We start from the raw sequence: 13820 nt of genomic DNA on the forward strand, positions 1-13820 counted from the left end.
TGTACGGGTGGTTTTGAATTAGGCAAGGAGGGCGTGGGACACAAAAATATTGAAATCTAGCAGTACTTCTTGTTAAACGCTAACAACGCATAGAATCATTTGTAATATCACACTATACGCTATACCATACGGTATACTGTCTCTTACAAAGCGGCCGCTTCAGCCACCATCTTCTCACCCCTCTCCTTTAGCGCAAGTTCCGCCTTTGTCAACTTATTCGGGACCAACTTAATAAACACCGGCATCAGAGCAGCTACACAAGCACCCGCACCCAGGAAGCCAGCCGTTATACCCCAGCCCAGAGTATAGTGGGGAGCACTCTTAGTAGGCCAGATCTGGCTCCCATACACGGACGATAGATTCCCAACCGCATTAATCATCGCAATCGCAATAGCGCGTTTCTCGGCCGGAAGGTCGATGGTCTTGGATGCCCATGCGAGGATGAGTGGGAGCGCACTCCAGATCCCAGAGGCGACGAAGCAGAGCATGACGTAGCGGACTACGGGTGTTTCGACGATGGCGCAGACCATTGCAGAGATGAATCCTAGCGAGAGAGCGGACGTAATGTGCCATGTTCGCTCCTCGTGACGATCGGCGGAGTAGGCGCAGATGTTGAGGCAAAGTGTGGCAACTGCGTACACGGGAACAGTCATGTACTGCGCCTTGACGGTGTCGTAGCCCAATGACTTGGTGATGGTGGGGATGAATATGAAATTGTGCCGGCGCCGACGTCGAGGACGAAGAGAAGCATGAAAGAGTATGTGCGCGGGGTCGGTGGCAGCTGCCTTGAAAGCCTCCCAGTGGGAAAGTCGATCATCTCTAGACGAGCCGGATGCGGAGCCAGATGCCGCGCTGTCTGCGATGATTCGGACGGTGGCTAGTTGGCGCTCTTCGAGGGTGAGGACTGGTGAGCTCTGAGGGAAGTCGAGGAGGATGAACTTCGCGACAATGGCTACTCCGACTGTTGCGACGCCTTCGATGATGAAGAGCCATCTCCACCCGGCAATACCGTGCGCTTCGTGGAGACCGTTGGTGATTCCGCCAGCAAGAAGGCCACCGAAAGCCCCTGATATGACAGCGGCACTGTAGAATATAGCAAATCGTTTCCCAATCTCTGCTGCCTTGTACCAGCAGCTCATGACGAAAAGCAATCGGGAAAAAAGCCAGATTCGATGCAGCCGAGAATAGAAGGGAGAAATATTGAGGGACGGCTTCGACTGAGAATCATATTGGATGGCACTTCCATGATGAGGTAACCAAAGAAGAAGAAGGAGAGAACCCATGCATATTCTATTACATGCGTCAGTATGTTTTAGATCCAACTAATGAAATGAGGATACTGACTCTGGGCATCAAGATTTAGGTCGTCCCCCATTCCAGCAATTCTTGCGTTTCCCTATAAGACATGTTAGCTTAGTATATTAAAAAGCAAAGCAACAAGGTTACCTACAATATTTTCCATCAACATAGTTGAGAATGTACATGATCCAGAGAGTTGGCATTAAGTGCATGTCAATTTTCCGTACAAGTTTCTTCTCCGCGCCTGTGTCTGGAACAGAATTGCTCAAAGCTTCTTGCAACTTAATCTCCTCCGTCGCACCACATCCCTTGGTAGTGGTAAATGTCATCTCGACATGAAGGGCGTTGTCCTTCAATTCCTCCATGGCGAAATGGTTAAAAATTGAAGTGTGTATAGTATTAATATGTCAAAGAGGTAGAGATGTTGTCATGACTCTCGTCTTTATCTATTCATGGCGGCAGTTGGGACGGGAAAATGTAATGTGGAGTCTAGCCCTGGCGTAAATTTTGACGGGGGGCAAATGACCTACCCCCCTTGGTGGTTTCTCCGCGTTTTAGCGGAATGGCAGCGGCACTAAATCAAAATGTCAACAAGGGCCATTGGAATCTCGGACAGAACACCGCACCTCGCCACGGAAAGAACTGCGAGGGGCCAACCAAGCTGATACGATGTCGAAAGCCCAGAGCATTGGTTTGCGGGTCCAGTCAGTTGGAATTGGTATCTAGGCAGGGCCTCGGCAAATGGAACATCATTACTTATTCTACAATATTTAAATCTCCGTGGAGATTAATACACGAGGAAGTGTTGCTTGCTCTAATTTGTGGCGTTCCTGCGTTGACTTCTAGGAGCTCCTCGCGAGTCTCTTGTTTTATTCATGCCCAATGTCGATACTCAGTATCAGTCTGGCTAGCGGACATCACATCGAAAAAGCCCAAGGGGAAATAATGCTCATCGTAGAACGGCACAGAAGAGTCGAACATGCGAAGAATTCCAGTGTCAGAAATCGCATAGTTTGGTTCCCACATCTGCGCAGCTAGAATGGTTGCTTCGTCTTGGCTGATTCGTCCCGAATCCACGAGGAGATTCCTCGATTTCTCTCCTGCCTCCCATGACGTGAAACGGTCCAGCATTTTACTCAAACCGGTAGCGAGATGACTTGATAGATATCGTTCACCTGCTCTGGCATCGAGCAAAAGCCGTATGATTCTCATCACAAGATCCCGGATTAGAGTAGCATCGGCGCTAAAATTATACGCCTTCCACTTCTGCTGCACTTTCATGAGGAAGACAGCTCATAGTATGTGTAATGATGTACGGTTACGCTCGCGCTACATCCCACTGAGCCAAAAAGACTACAATATTCCGGCTCGCCCGGAATACGCGTAACACGCTTTATATACCACATGTACTGTAACGGCGGCACCCGTTACAGTATGGAGGTAGATTGGTACACCGACGACGGAATTCCGGATACCAGGTTCATCTAGGACAGTTTTGGAGGATGGAAGTAGCGCAGGCAATGGCGGTATTTGCTAGGTCTCGCCGATCTATGGTCAAGTCGTGCATGCCGTCTTTTTGAATCCCACGCAAGGACAGTGAGCTCACTTGCAGCCTTGCAAAGTGATAGTGCAGAACGACTCCCTTTGCAGGGTACAACTCTTGTTAGGATAATGAATACGGAGACCTGACTGTGCAGGCGGTAGTTGGCTTGTGAGATTCCCGGCAGGTTTAAAAATTTCTCATGGTTGGTAATAGTCGCATCTTCATGAATAACAGGCGGTCGACCCTAGGCGATACTGAAGTGGTGATCGCAAACGTATATAAAGTACCACAGCCTCGCACCCTCAAAATGTTCCCGTGAACCTCGCATCGCTCGAGAATAGCTCAGTTAGCATTCGAGTCTAACAAAGACCTAGGGCTGCATACAACTAACGTCTGAAAGCCAGAACGCGCCAATGCAAAGAGCTCGAATACCGTCTAGCGTATGATATCGGTCGAACATGGAATCGCAAACAAGTGCTGTGAATGCGGCATAACAGATACCAAAGACTTGCTCTTTCCCGGGTACGTGTAGCGCTGTAACTGTTAAAATGGCTGCTAGCAATAGAGATGAGGACCGTCGCACTGAAATAAGATCTTCGTGGACCAGAGCAATACCACCCCACAGGTAATGATTGAGAGATGTACTAAAGGTGCGAAATAATTCTTCGGCATCGGCTTCGCTAACTTTAGCCTTGGAGATAAAATCATCCTCTAGAATTGTTGGCCTGGCAGCGTAAACATGCCCATGGAGGTTGTTGCTCCGGAGGTTTCTCAGTTTGGTTACCTCATACAAAGCTCCCATGGGATCTGTGACAAGAGTATCATTTGCCCTGCTTTGGGTTGGTTCTTGGGAGTTCTCGCGCGTCATGGCCATGCCCGTGTTCGGAAGGGTCTCGACTCATCAGGAGCCTCGATACTTCTGGTGACAGCTTGTTGGGCCTGTGGCTGGTTGTGATGTAGCTGCGCTGCAAATGATTCCAGAGAGGGGAGCTCCAACACGCTTAAGATCTTCGACACTGCGAGTGATAGGGTCTGACTGTTTTCCTCCATAGTAGCCTTCCACCTAATCAAATTGTATTGTCAGTAAGCTGAGCATTATATTTGATTGATATGTTAGGATAAATTAACTAGATTGGCTCTCTAAACTTAAAGAAAGAGATGGCTGAATGCTATCATATTCAAGACGTTCCTACCCCGTATAACAGATGAATTTAAACGATGAAAAGGATATAAACAAAATAAAAAATTCCACATCTCCTTACATGTAAATATTACATGACGTACTCTGTGCCCTCGCCTAGAAGAGACTGTAAACTCTTATTAACTACACAGCGCACCCGCTTCTTAGAACAGCGAGTACATTTTTGGCTGCTACGGTGGATTAACATCGCACTTGATCTTTCGGGCTTGACACTCTGTACACGCGTGAACCTTTCTCGATATCATGACGATCCATCGCCACTATTGATGTTGGCGCTCAAATGGTTCTAGCCTTCCAATGCCATATCACTATCGCGTCTGAAGCGACGTTTCTTAGGCTCAATGATGCCGGTTGTTCTGTGGGCCGAATCAAGGCGTCTCCTGTTTCCCAGTGGATAGGTGATGTATGTCAGCTAGGCAAAAGCAAAATAGTTGGAGAAGATGCACCAGAAATTAAACTTGTCGGCTGACGGTTCTCGGGATGAAGTCCGCAATCTTGGCTTACTGCGGGGACCTTAGCTTATTCGTTCCTGCCCATTGCTACAAGGTAGCAATGGGCAGGAACGAATAAGCTAATCGCGGAAGGAACACCGAGATTGACGATAACAACCTCAACTTAACCTTTTCTTGGCAAAGTTAAGTAAAATCTACAAAAATTGCTACTGCACTCTACGGAGGTCGTGCAGGGTTAGTATATGTGACTCTCTCTTCTTATTTTCTGTTTTTCTTCATCTCAAGTCTTTTCTTATAGCCTGTTCTATGTTCACGTACACATCCATACATCTTTCATTATAACCCCGACTATTGTCGTACTTGTATCATCAACACACAATTACTCACACACTCCACACGAACATGGCGCCATGTAAAGCCCTCAACATTGCCTTTGCCGGGCTAGGTGCAATGGGGCTTGGAATGACATCTCATCTAGTCTCAGAGGGCCATAATGTAAATGGCTATGATGTCTACGAACCATGCCTAGAGAAATTCAGGGTAGTTGGAAGGAGTGGTGTCATCGTCTCCCAAAGAGGCTGCGAGGGGGGATAATTATTTGGTTTGCATGGTCACAAACTCACAACAAGCTGAATCGGTATTGTTCGATTCGATGAATGGTGCTGTCCAAGGTATGAGCATGCACTCGATGGAAGACTGGATCAAATTGTAACATAATGTAGCACTACCCACAAACTCAACCGTCATATTATGCTCGACGGTCCCAGCAACATTCTCAAATCCATTCAACAGAAGCTGAATGACATGAACAGGTAAGATATACATCTGATGGACAGCCCCGTCTCCGGAGGCACCGTTCGAGTCTCGCAAGGAAAACTCACAGTCCTAGCAGCTGGTACAGAATCAGCATTACAACAAGGCCACGAGGTGCTCACGCTCGTTTCGGAAAAGTTATACATCATACCCGGTGGAATCGGCACTGCGGGCAATGTGAAGATGATCAATCAACTCCTCGCCAGAATCCACATCGCCGCGGCCGGCGAAGCGATGGGCCTCGCCGTAAAAGCCGGACTGAATACGCGGCAAGTCTACGATATAATCCTGACTGACATCAGGGAGCAGCTGGATGTTTGAGAACAGAGTACCGCATGTGCTGGACAATGATCTGACTCCATACTCAGCATTAGATACCTTTGTCAAAGACATGGTGAGTTATATTCATTCCGTCGTCTATTCCCATTTCCACGGTCTGAATTGACGATATGTAGGGCATCGTCACCTCCTCCGCACGATCACACGGGTTCCCAGTCCCGCTCTCCTCGGTAGCGGAACAACTCTATCTTTCTGCTTCATCCCAGGTTCGGACGCCAAGATGACTCTGGGATCGTACGAATTTTCACGCCGTCAACGCCTACGTTAGTCCACGAGAGCTCAAAGTCAGCGACTCTTCAATCCGACGTGCTCACTCCACCAGCGACCCCATTTGAGATATCCAAAGTGGGTTTTGTCGGCTTAGGCGCGATGGGTGTTGGAATGGCAGCCTCCCTCGTGAAGGCAGGGTTCAACGCCTGTGGCTACGACGTTTATGAGCCATCAATCCAGAAGTTCGTTGCCGGCGGTGGCAAAGCAATAGAAGCGACATCGCCAGCTGAAGCAGCGAGGGAGGCAGAGGTACTAGTCCTCATGGTCCAGAATGCTGCTCAAGCTGAGGATGTTTTGTTTGGAGCTGGGGCAGCTGCGAAGTCACTTCCTGATGGATCAATTGTCATCCTGAACTCCACCGTATCTCCAACGGCAGTCAGGGATCTCTCAACGCGTTTGTCGAGTTTAGGAAAAGGGCTAGAGTTAATCGACGCCCCTGTCAGTGGCGGGGTAGCGAGGGCAGCAAAGGGGGAACTAACGGTAACTTGGATCCCGAACACCTTTCACGAGGTCCATAAATCACTGACTAAAAAATGGCTCATCCTCCGGCAATACTGCAGCTCCCGAGGGGGTGCGTGGTCGTCGTCAACACGGCGGCGGAGGAGGACATGGCTATCTTCGCCGCGGGGGCTATTAGTGCCGAGAAACAGGGGAAGAGGTATTGATACCGCACCGGCGCGGCATTCGTCTCTTCGCGCCTCGGGATAGCTGGTAAAGCACCCATGTCGGCGGAGGAGCTGGATATGGCGTACCACTCCGGCGTCGCGACTACCGGCGGCCTCATCATCGCCTGCTCGGATGTTCCCAAGACCGCGTCGTTGCGGGAGCGGAGGGGGGGGGGGGTTGCATGTCATTGAACTTGATGTCGGGACACTGATCGGGGCAGGTGGGGAGGCTGAAGGGGTTGTTGAGAACGCGGCTAGGGAGGCGGTGGGAGGTTGGGGGAGGGGGTGGATGTCCTGGTCATGACTTCGCGGCGCCTTAGTACCGGCTCTGACGGGATTTCAAGTCTGGGAATCGGTGGGGTCGTCGCAGCTGCGCTGGTGAGGGTGGTGCAGGGTGTCACAGTCGGGCCACGATATGTGATCGCCAAGGTAACCAAACTCCTTTTATTACTCCATCTCACGTACTTGGTGTATTACAGAGCCTTCGATTATACTAACGAGAACCACCAGGGCGGCATAACCTCCTCCGACGCAGCAACACAAGGCCTAAATATGAAGCGAGCCATGATCCTCGGCCAAGCAGCGCTGGGTGTCCCGATGTGGAGGTGCGACGAGGAGACGTAGGCATGCTGGGGTGCCGTATATTGTGTTTCCGGGGAATGTTGGGGGGGATGATACGCTTGGTGAGGTGGTGGAGGTGGGCTGTCCAGTAGAATTTGCTTTATCTGAGAAAGTAACCCCAGGCCTTCATTATCTTCCCTTCTCCATCAAACACACTCTGTAGTCTGTAATGGTGTGTTTGCCATAGTGGCCGCCTAGGTGGATAGGAGGCATGCATTGGGCCGCGTTGCTGCGCGAGAGTTGTACAAGGGGTGGTTCTCCCTCTGTCTCTGCTTAGAAGATGGCACTATCGCTCCTTCCCTTAGAACTTCTTCACTCACACAACCCTTACTAACACCCAGAAAGCGAATACCCACTGTTGTATACCGTCTCCAGGCATTTCTCACCCCGTCTTGCGCTCGCAAACCAACACCCGCACCCCGCCCGCCGAGAGACCAGCGATCTCACCAACCGGAACACCCGATTCTTCCGGCGGCGCTGGCGGGTGCAGGCAGGTGGCGGATATCCCAGCCGACCGGTCGGTCGGCTGCAGCGAGGCAATAGATGGATGGGTATTTAGCTGGCTGGTGTGTGCGCGCGCTGTGTGTATGTATGTACAGAATCGACGGACGATCGACGGCGACGGGGCGAGACGGGACAGAGGGGACGGAGCAAACATTCCCTACCTACCTTACCTACCCACTTACGTCTTAACGAAGTCGGTCAGGTCCGAACTTCTCGTCTTGGCTTCAATTCAATAGTCCCTCCCCGACTCTTCCATTGCGTCCGTGTGCCCCCCTTTTGGGGGGGTTTTTTTTTTTTTTGGGGGGGTTTTTTTCTTTTTCTTTCCGCCACTATGATCCTTTGCGCACGGGATGCGCAAATACGGTGTTGGTGTGATGGTGGTGTGGTTGGTGTTGGCTGCAGGGCATGGGAGAAGGAAGTCGGGGCGAGAGCGGTAAGTTGGGCGGGCGGGCGCAGGGCTATCTAGACGGACGCAGCCAGTGTAGAAGCAAAATCCCAAGGCGATATCGCGGACGGGCTTGCATGGTGGGAGAACTTTTGGCCATGGCTGGCGGTACCGCCGGCGGTACCGTCGACCATTCCCAAACCCAACCCCTCAGTGACGTGTGTTCCTATACCATCGATAAAGACGGGGGCGGTTACGTCGCCCTCGTTTCGCAACGGCTGAGAGGCGAGGGAGCGAGGGAGCGCAGGGAACGGACGGAGGCGGAGTGGGGAGTGGGGAGTGGAGAAGTGAGTTGTGAGTTGTGAGCGGAGGGGTGTTACGGCGGGCGCGGGCGCGGGCTTCTTATGGGCGAGGTAAGGCGGATGGGGTTGGGAAGGAAGGGGGGGATGGGTTAGATGCGGTGAGATGCGGTGACAAACGGGAGATTGTGCCCGATGCTGACGATAGATTAGTATCGACCGTCACCTTGTTGGCCGGGCACGCAGGCGATAAAGACTGGGCTCGTCGGGCAGCACCTGTCAAAAGCAGCTAGTATTGGGGTAAGTTGAGTTAAGTTGTGTTAAGTTGGGGTAAGTTGAGTTAAGTTGAGTTAACCTAACCTAACCTAACCTAACCTAACCTAACCTAACCTAACCTAACCTAACCTAACCTAACCTAACCTAACCTAACCTAACCTAACCTAACCTAACCTAACCTAACCTAACCTAACCTAACCTAACCTAACCTAACCTAACCTAACCTAACCTAACCTAACCTAACCTAACCTAACCTAACCTAACCTAACCTAACCTAACCTAACCTAACCTAACCTAACCTAACCTAACCTAACCTAACCTAACCTAACCTAACCTAACCTAACCCAACTTACCCCAACTTGACCTAACTTCCAAAGTAGAATCGTATCAACACGAAATAGCCCAGCCCCGGTCCGGCCGAGCTTGTCTCTGTATGGGTCCAAGTCCTCCAACCTACCTACCTCCACTGACATTTCGGTCGTCGCCGCCTTCTCGTCGCTCTCCCAAACTGCTGAATCGGGCGATGGGGCCATGGTGGGGGTTGGGTGGTTGGTGGGGGTTGGGTGGTCGGGTGGGTTGAGTGTGTCGGATTGAAACACCACCGACCGGATGCAGCTGTGCGCCCGCTGTTTCCAACATTTCTTTTTCTTCTTCTTCTTCTTCTTCTTCTTCTTCCAGCGTGGTGCGGTCCTCTTTTTTTTTTGGGCTTGTTTGTTTTTGTTTTCTTTCCCCTTCGCAGCCGGTTCTTGCTTGACTGTCTGACGACGTTTTTTCCGAGGGGGGAGGGGGGAGAGTAACTTGGCCATGGCCCAACCAGCATTTGGTTACTACTGGCAGCCACGGCCGATGGTGATGGTAATAGCTGGCAGTTAGTTGGCAGTGGCAGTTAGTTGGCAGTGGCAGTTAGTTGGCAGTGGCAGTTATGGGAGTGGCAGTGGCAGGAATGGTGGGATGGCAGGACTAGCATGGCAGCAGTAGCAGGACTAGCATGGCAGGACTGGCATGGCAGTAGTAGCAGGACTGGTTAGTAGCAGGACTGGTACGGTACCAGTGACATATCGTGCAGTACATCTACCTATGTCTGGTACATCCCATCTCTCTCTCATAACTCCCGTCGTATGTAACGTCGAGTAACGTCGAGTAACGTCGAGTACGTCGAGTAACGTCGAGTCGAGCGAGTAACTGTCCTACACGCACTTGGAAATGGCTGTACGCAGGCAGTAAGTACCTAGTCCACAGCCACACACCCACACACCCACACACAGACTACCTACTTACCTACTTATACGCCAACTACGCCATCTACCTACCTACGCCAACTACGCCAACTACGCTACTACGCCATCTACCTACCTACGCCTACTACGCCTACTACGCCAACTACGCTACTACGCCATCTACCTACCTACGCCTACTACGCCTACTACGCCAACTACGCTACTACGCCATCTACCTACCTACGCCAACGACGCCTACCACACCTACTACGCTACTACGCCATCTACCTACCTACGCCTACCACACCTACTACGCCTACCACACCTACTACGCCTACCACACCTACCACGCCTACCACACCTACCACACCTACCACACCTACCACACCTACCTACTACACCTACTACACCTACTACACCTACTACACCTACTACACCTACCAACTTACCTTACCACCTACCTTACTACTGAGAGAGTTACTTACCTCCTCTGTCTCTGTACTTACTCCCTCTCCCTCTCCTCCTCTCCTCCTCTCCTCCTCCCCTTCAACCTACCACAATCTTAGTATACTATACATACCTGCTAAATACCGCCAAATCTCTACCCACCCGTCTCGTCTCTCTAGTACTGAACCATACTGTACTCTCTCTACTAAACCACCTCTTACCACCAATACCACCACCACCACCTACTTCACACACACCCCACCCCCCCGGGCTTGTTCCCATCCTCTCTCCTCCGACGGATCTCTTTCTCCTCTTTCTTCTCTTCCTCCTCTTTCTTTCTCCTCTCTCTCCCCCTTCTCTTTCTCTTCCTCTTCTACTCAAGAACTCTACAACCGCTCCCACGATACTGTTTCGCTCACTTACAGTACCCTCTCACCGTCTCCCCTCCCCCTCCCCCTCTCAGCCAACTACCCCCCACGAAACTCTCCCACTCTCTCAGAGACACTCTCCTCCGGACGATCCACCCTCGAGGACCCCGTACAGTGCACTGTCCCCGCTCCGAGTGAAACCTCCCTCGCTGGGCACCCGCTCCATACTCTATTCAGGACATCTCTCACTCCGCCAATCCTACCCTCACCGACAATTCCACCGCACCGAGTCGACTGTCACCACCAACCTTCCCTCATGAGGTAGCAGACACTCGATCATAAACCCTACCCACACAATACGACGCTGCCTCGAGAGGCCAACGCTCAATAGACACGCCAACAAACACCTTCCATACCCTTCCTCCAACCGAGAAGGTGACCGCCCTCATTGGGAAACACACATCGACGCCCTTCTTGCGAGTGGAGAGAGGTCAGTCCATGGCCGAGGCAACGAACCCCGACTTCATGGAATACCAAATGGACATTGACGACCCAACAATTACTTCCTCGCAGGCCATGGCTCAACCAACATGTCCCTATCGGCCCACCGCAGACACGCCGAATGCCCTGGCAGCCTTCCAGTCCAGCTGGGGATACAACCCTCACCTGGACCCAAACGGACCTTCGTTCGGCTCTCCTTCCCACCCTGGAGGGGCACACTGGCCAGGCATGTCATCTCACAATTCACCACAGCCGGACTCGAGTGCCGGTGGACCTAGCCGCCAGCCTTCACACCCAGGTCACCCCGGAAGCGCTGCTCGCTACAGCCTCACTCCATTCAACCGCACCCCAGACTTTTCTGGCAGCCAACAGCGCTTCCTGCACCCCGAAGAGAACAGGCACCCTGTACCTCGAGTGCCCGACATGGATCGCTTCCACAGTGCGAATGAGAACAGGCAAGGAGAGAGTCAAAATGCAGGACCTGTGCCGTCTGTAGCCACGGGAGTTCCAAACTACAGCTCTCCACTGGACGAAGCAACGCAGAGGAGGAATGAGCTCATGCAGGCCCAGATGCCGAGATCCCAACAAGAACCTCAGTCGAATAGGAATACACGCCAGCCTCCCACCCTGACCGTCCAGTCTACGTTCTTCCCCACACATTTACCGCAGCCTAATTTCACGGGCAGCAGGAGTCCGTCTCACTTCCAGGGAGTCCAGGGAACTCGGGGTGAGCATTCTTCATTTCGTCGTCACGCTGCGCGGTTGCCTTCCATCCGCCGCTTGAGAGCTAACCGGGTAACAGTCGAGGCATTCCAGTACACTTCTCGAAGCGTGTCGGGTCCTCCTCCCGCACAACCGCCCCGTCAAATGACGCATTTTGAACACGAACAGCGCCGTGCTTGGATTCACGAGGCGAACCTCGCATCTGATTACGGGGATGAATCGGACGACGACAGCCTTGACAGCTTCACAAGGCTTGATCAACGAGATCCAGGTAACCCGCCGCCAAACTATGCTGCACAAGGACAGGGGCCTGGCCAGCGTCGACCAGCAAGTAAGTGACATATAATTCCCGAGCTGAGCTCTGGGGGTCGTTGGGCAGCAGACAACCATGAGTGCTGTATTTTCAAAAGCTAATGTACGACAGTGAGCTCTGCGGAAGGTGACGAGCGCGAGCTTGCTATGGAGCGTAACCGGGCAGCCCGGAGAGCAGCTATAGCAGCTGCAAAGCTGGTTGCATCCCCGGCCGCTCTGGCATCACTGGAACCGGTTGAGCTGTCTAGCCTGACGGGAGATGACCGAAGTGAGTACATCTATATCTAGCTTCTCAACATCCCAAAACTAACCATCGCAGACTGCATCATCTGCTACAACGAGTTCGGCATCAAGAACCCGGACGGAAACATCGAATGCGCAGTCCGACTCCCCAAATGCAAACACATCTTCGGCGACCACTGCCTGAAACACTGGCTCAAAGACTCGGACAGCTGCCCCTACTGCCGTGACAAGCTACCCTCGGAGCCTAAAAAGAGCCACGCAGAAGAGATGCGTCGTCTATTCGTCCTCAACCGCCCCGCAACCTCGAGCGCCCAACAGCACAACGGGCCCATGACAGCCGAAGAGCGCGCCGCCGCCTTCGCAGCTATGGAAACCCGTCATATGGGACAGGCATACATGAACCGTGCACAAGTGCAATCGCAGCTGCACGCCCTCTACGCTCTCGAAGCACAGAATCGCGCACGTCTAGAGAATGCCGCGCTGGAGCAGTCAGAGATGATTATGAGGTAACCCCCCTTGCCACTTCCCACCCCCTCCAGACCCCAGCATCTGATTGATGCCCACGTTTCCGAAAACTGACACGAATAGGCATAACATTCAACGCCAGGAAGAGTGGGCAGCGATGCACCACTCCCACGGCGTCCCGCTCGGTAACCGCCCAATGCAGGATAACGAGACTCGCCGCCGCAACAGGCGCGGGAACAGCATCCGTAACTCTACCGGCAACAGTGGCGGGGCAGCAGCGCGATTCTTGGGTGCCGCCGCGCATCGGTCCGGGTCTACTCCCAATCCCAATTCCAGTTCCGGCCCTTCTGCGCATTCGAATCCGAATGGCAACTCGAACTCCCGCCCGCCAGCGATAACGACCAGGAATATCTTCGACACCGCCAACACCGTCGCTGCGATGCTGGGGCAACCACGCTCTGTGACGCCGCACCCCAGCGTCCTCGAGAATGGCGGCGCGACACCCGCCTCTCTGGGGAGCAGGAGGTCCTCCCTATCCGCGGACAACCCAGCCAGGGATGAGGCACGCGACATGGCGAGAGCGCAGATGTTGGGGATACCGCACCTTCCGCCGACGCAGGTGGGGGATATTGAGGCGCAGATGGCGATGGCGAGTCCGACTATTGAGTTGTTTGGGGCGGAGGAGAGGGTGTGGACGGGGGCGGGGAGACCGGTAAGTGAGGGGTTTGTTGGCGCGGGGGTGGGGGCGGGGATGGGGGGGTTTCAGGCGGGGGTTATGGATGGGGGGGGGGGAGGAGGTGGGGGGGGCGAGGGGGTAGGGTGGTGATGGGTGTGTGGGTGGTGGGTGGTGAGTTGGAGAGATGAGTGGTGGAGAAAG

At 52.8% G+C, this 13820-nt stretch overlaps 9 protein-coding genes across 9 annotated transcripts; 4 read left to right on the plus strand and 5 right to left on the minus strand.

Moving 5' to 3' along the window:
- Positions 1–143: 143 nt before the first annotated feature.
- VC83_08031 (uncharacterized protein) lies at positions 144–1283 on the minus strand (the record flags this gene model as incomplete). The annotated part of the gene is made up of 1 exon (XM_024471594.1): positions 144–1283. One exon carries the CDS (start codon positions 1281–1283, stop codon positions 144–146), a length of 1140 nt encoding a protein of 379 aa, XP_024321162.1.
- Positions 1284–1352: 69 nt separating this feature from the next.
- Positions 1353–1664, minus strand: VC83_08032 (uncharacterized protein; the record flags this gene model as incomplete). Its single annotated transcript, XM_024471595.1, has 2 exons — positions 1353–1396; positions 1451–1664. 2 exons carry the CDS (start codon positions 1662–1664, stop codon positions 1353–1355), a joined length of 258 nt encoding a protein of 85 aa, XP_024321163.1.
- A 508-nt stretch (positions 1665–2172) lies between these two features.
- On the minus strand, positions 2173–2580 carry VC83_08033 (uncharacterized protein; the record flags this gene model as incomplete). The annotated part of the gene is made up of 1 exon (XM_024471596.1): positions 2173–2580. One exon carries the CDS (start codon positions 2578–2580, stop codon positions 2173–2175), a length of 408 nt encoding a protein of 135 aa, XP_024321164.1.
- Positions 2581–3043: 463 nt separating this feature from the next.
- Positions 3044–3958, minus strand: VC83_08034 (uncharacterized protein). The gene is made up of 2 exons (XM_024471597.1): positions 3227–3958; positions 3044–3172 (listed from the first exon to the last, which is right to left on the minus strand). Exons 1-2 carry the CDS (start codon positions 3714–3716, stop codon positions 3087–3089), a joined length of 576 nt encoding a protein of 191 aa, XP_024321157.1. The 5' UTR covers positions 3717–3958; the 3' UTR covers positions 3044–3086.
- Positions 3959–5323: 1365 nt separating this feature from the next.
- Positions 5324–5629, plus strand: VC83_08035 (uncharacterized protein; the record flags this gene model as incomplete). The annotated part of the gene is made up of 1 exon (XM_024471598.1): positions 5324–5629. One exon carries the CDS (start codon positions 5324–5326, stop codon positions 5627–5629), a length of 306 nt encoding a protein of 101 aa, XP_024321158.1.
- A 387-nt stretch (positions 5630–6016) lies between these two features.
- VC83_08036 (uncharacterized protein) lies at positions 6017–6582 on the plus strand (the record flags this gene model as incomplete). The annotated part of the gene is made up of 2 exons (XM_024471599.1): positions 6017–6397; positions 6478–6582. The coding sequence occupies 2 exons, from the start codon at positions 6017–6019 to the stop codon at positions 6580–6582; spliced, it is 486 nt and encodes a 161-aa protein (XP_024321159.1).
- A 300-nt stretch (positions 6583–6882) lies between these two features.
- VC83_08037 (uncharacterized protein) lies at positions 6883–7206 on the plus strand (the record flags this gene model as incomplete). The annotated part of the gene is made up of 1 exon (XM_024471600.1): positions 6883–7206. One exon carries the CDS (start codon positions 6883–6885, stop codon positions 7204–7206), a length of 324 nt encoding a protein of 107 aa, XP_024321160.1.
- Positions 7207–8169: 963 nt separating this feature from the next.
- Positions 8170–9200, minus strand: VC83_08038 (uncharacterized protein; the record flags this gene model as incomplete). Its single annotated transcript, XM_024471601.1, has 2 exons — positions 8170–8589; positions 9129–9200. The coding sequence occupies 2 exons, from the start codon at positions 9198–9200 to the stop codon at positions 8170–8172; spliced, it is 492 nt and encodes a 163-aa protein (XP_024321155.1).
- A 971-nt stretch (positions 9201–10171) lies between these two features.
- Positions 10172–13633, plus strand: VC83_08039 (uncharacterized protein). Its single transcript, XM_024471602.1, has 4 exons — positions 10172–11927; positions 12003–12254; positions 12348–12503; positions 12555–13633. The coding sequence occupies exons 1-4, from the start codon at positions 11198–11200 to the stop codon at positions 12986–12988; spliced, it is 1572 nt and encodes a 523-aa protein (XP_024321156.1). The 5' UTR covers positions 10172–11197; the 3' UTR covers positions 12989–13633.
- The last annotated feature ends 187 nt before the right edge of the window (positions 13634–13820 follow it).

The sequence above is a fragment of the Pseudogymnoascus destructans genome, assembly GCF_001641265.1.
Source record: "Pseudogymnoascus destructans isolate 20631-21 unplaced genomic scaffold scaffold_21, whole genome shotgun sequence".
Classification (NCBI taxonomy): domain Eukaryota; kingdom Fungi; phylum Ascomycota; class Leotiomycetes; order Thelebolales; family Thelebolaceae; genus Pseudogymnoascus; species Pseudogymnoascus destructans.

What these genes read in the sequence shown, in the direction of transcription:
- VC83_08034 (XM_024471597.1), bottom strand. Translation starts at nt 3,716, where the DNA reads ATGGCCATGACGCGCGAGAACTCCCAAGAACCAACCCAAAGCAGGGCA. An exon ending in CTGGCTTTCAGACGTTAGTT is followed by an intron (nt 3,173 to 3,226) that starts GTATGCAGCCCT and finishes GCTATTCTCGAG; the next exon opens with CGATGCGAGGTTCACGGGAA.
- VC83_08039 (XM_024471602.1), top strand. Translation starts at nt 11,198, where the DNA reads ATGGCCGAGGCAACGAACCCCGACTTCATGGAATACCAAATGGACATT. An exon ending in TGGCCAGCGTCGACCAGCAA is followed by an intron (nt 12,255 to 12,347) that starts GTAAGTGACATA and finishes AATGTACGACAG; the next exon opens with TGAGCTCTGCGGAAGGTGAC. An exon ending in CCTGACGGGAGATGACCGAA is followed by an intron (nt 12,504 to 12,554) that starts GTGAGTACATCT and finishes TAACCATCGCAG; the next exon opens with ACTGCATCATCTGCTACAAC.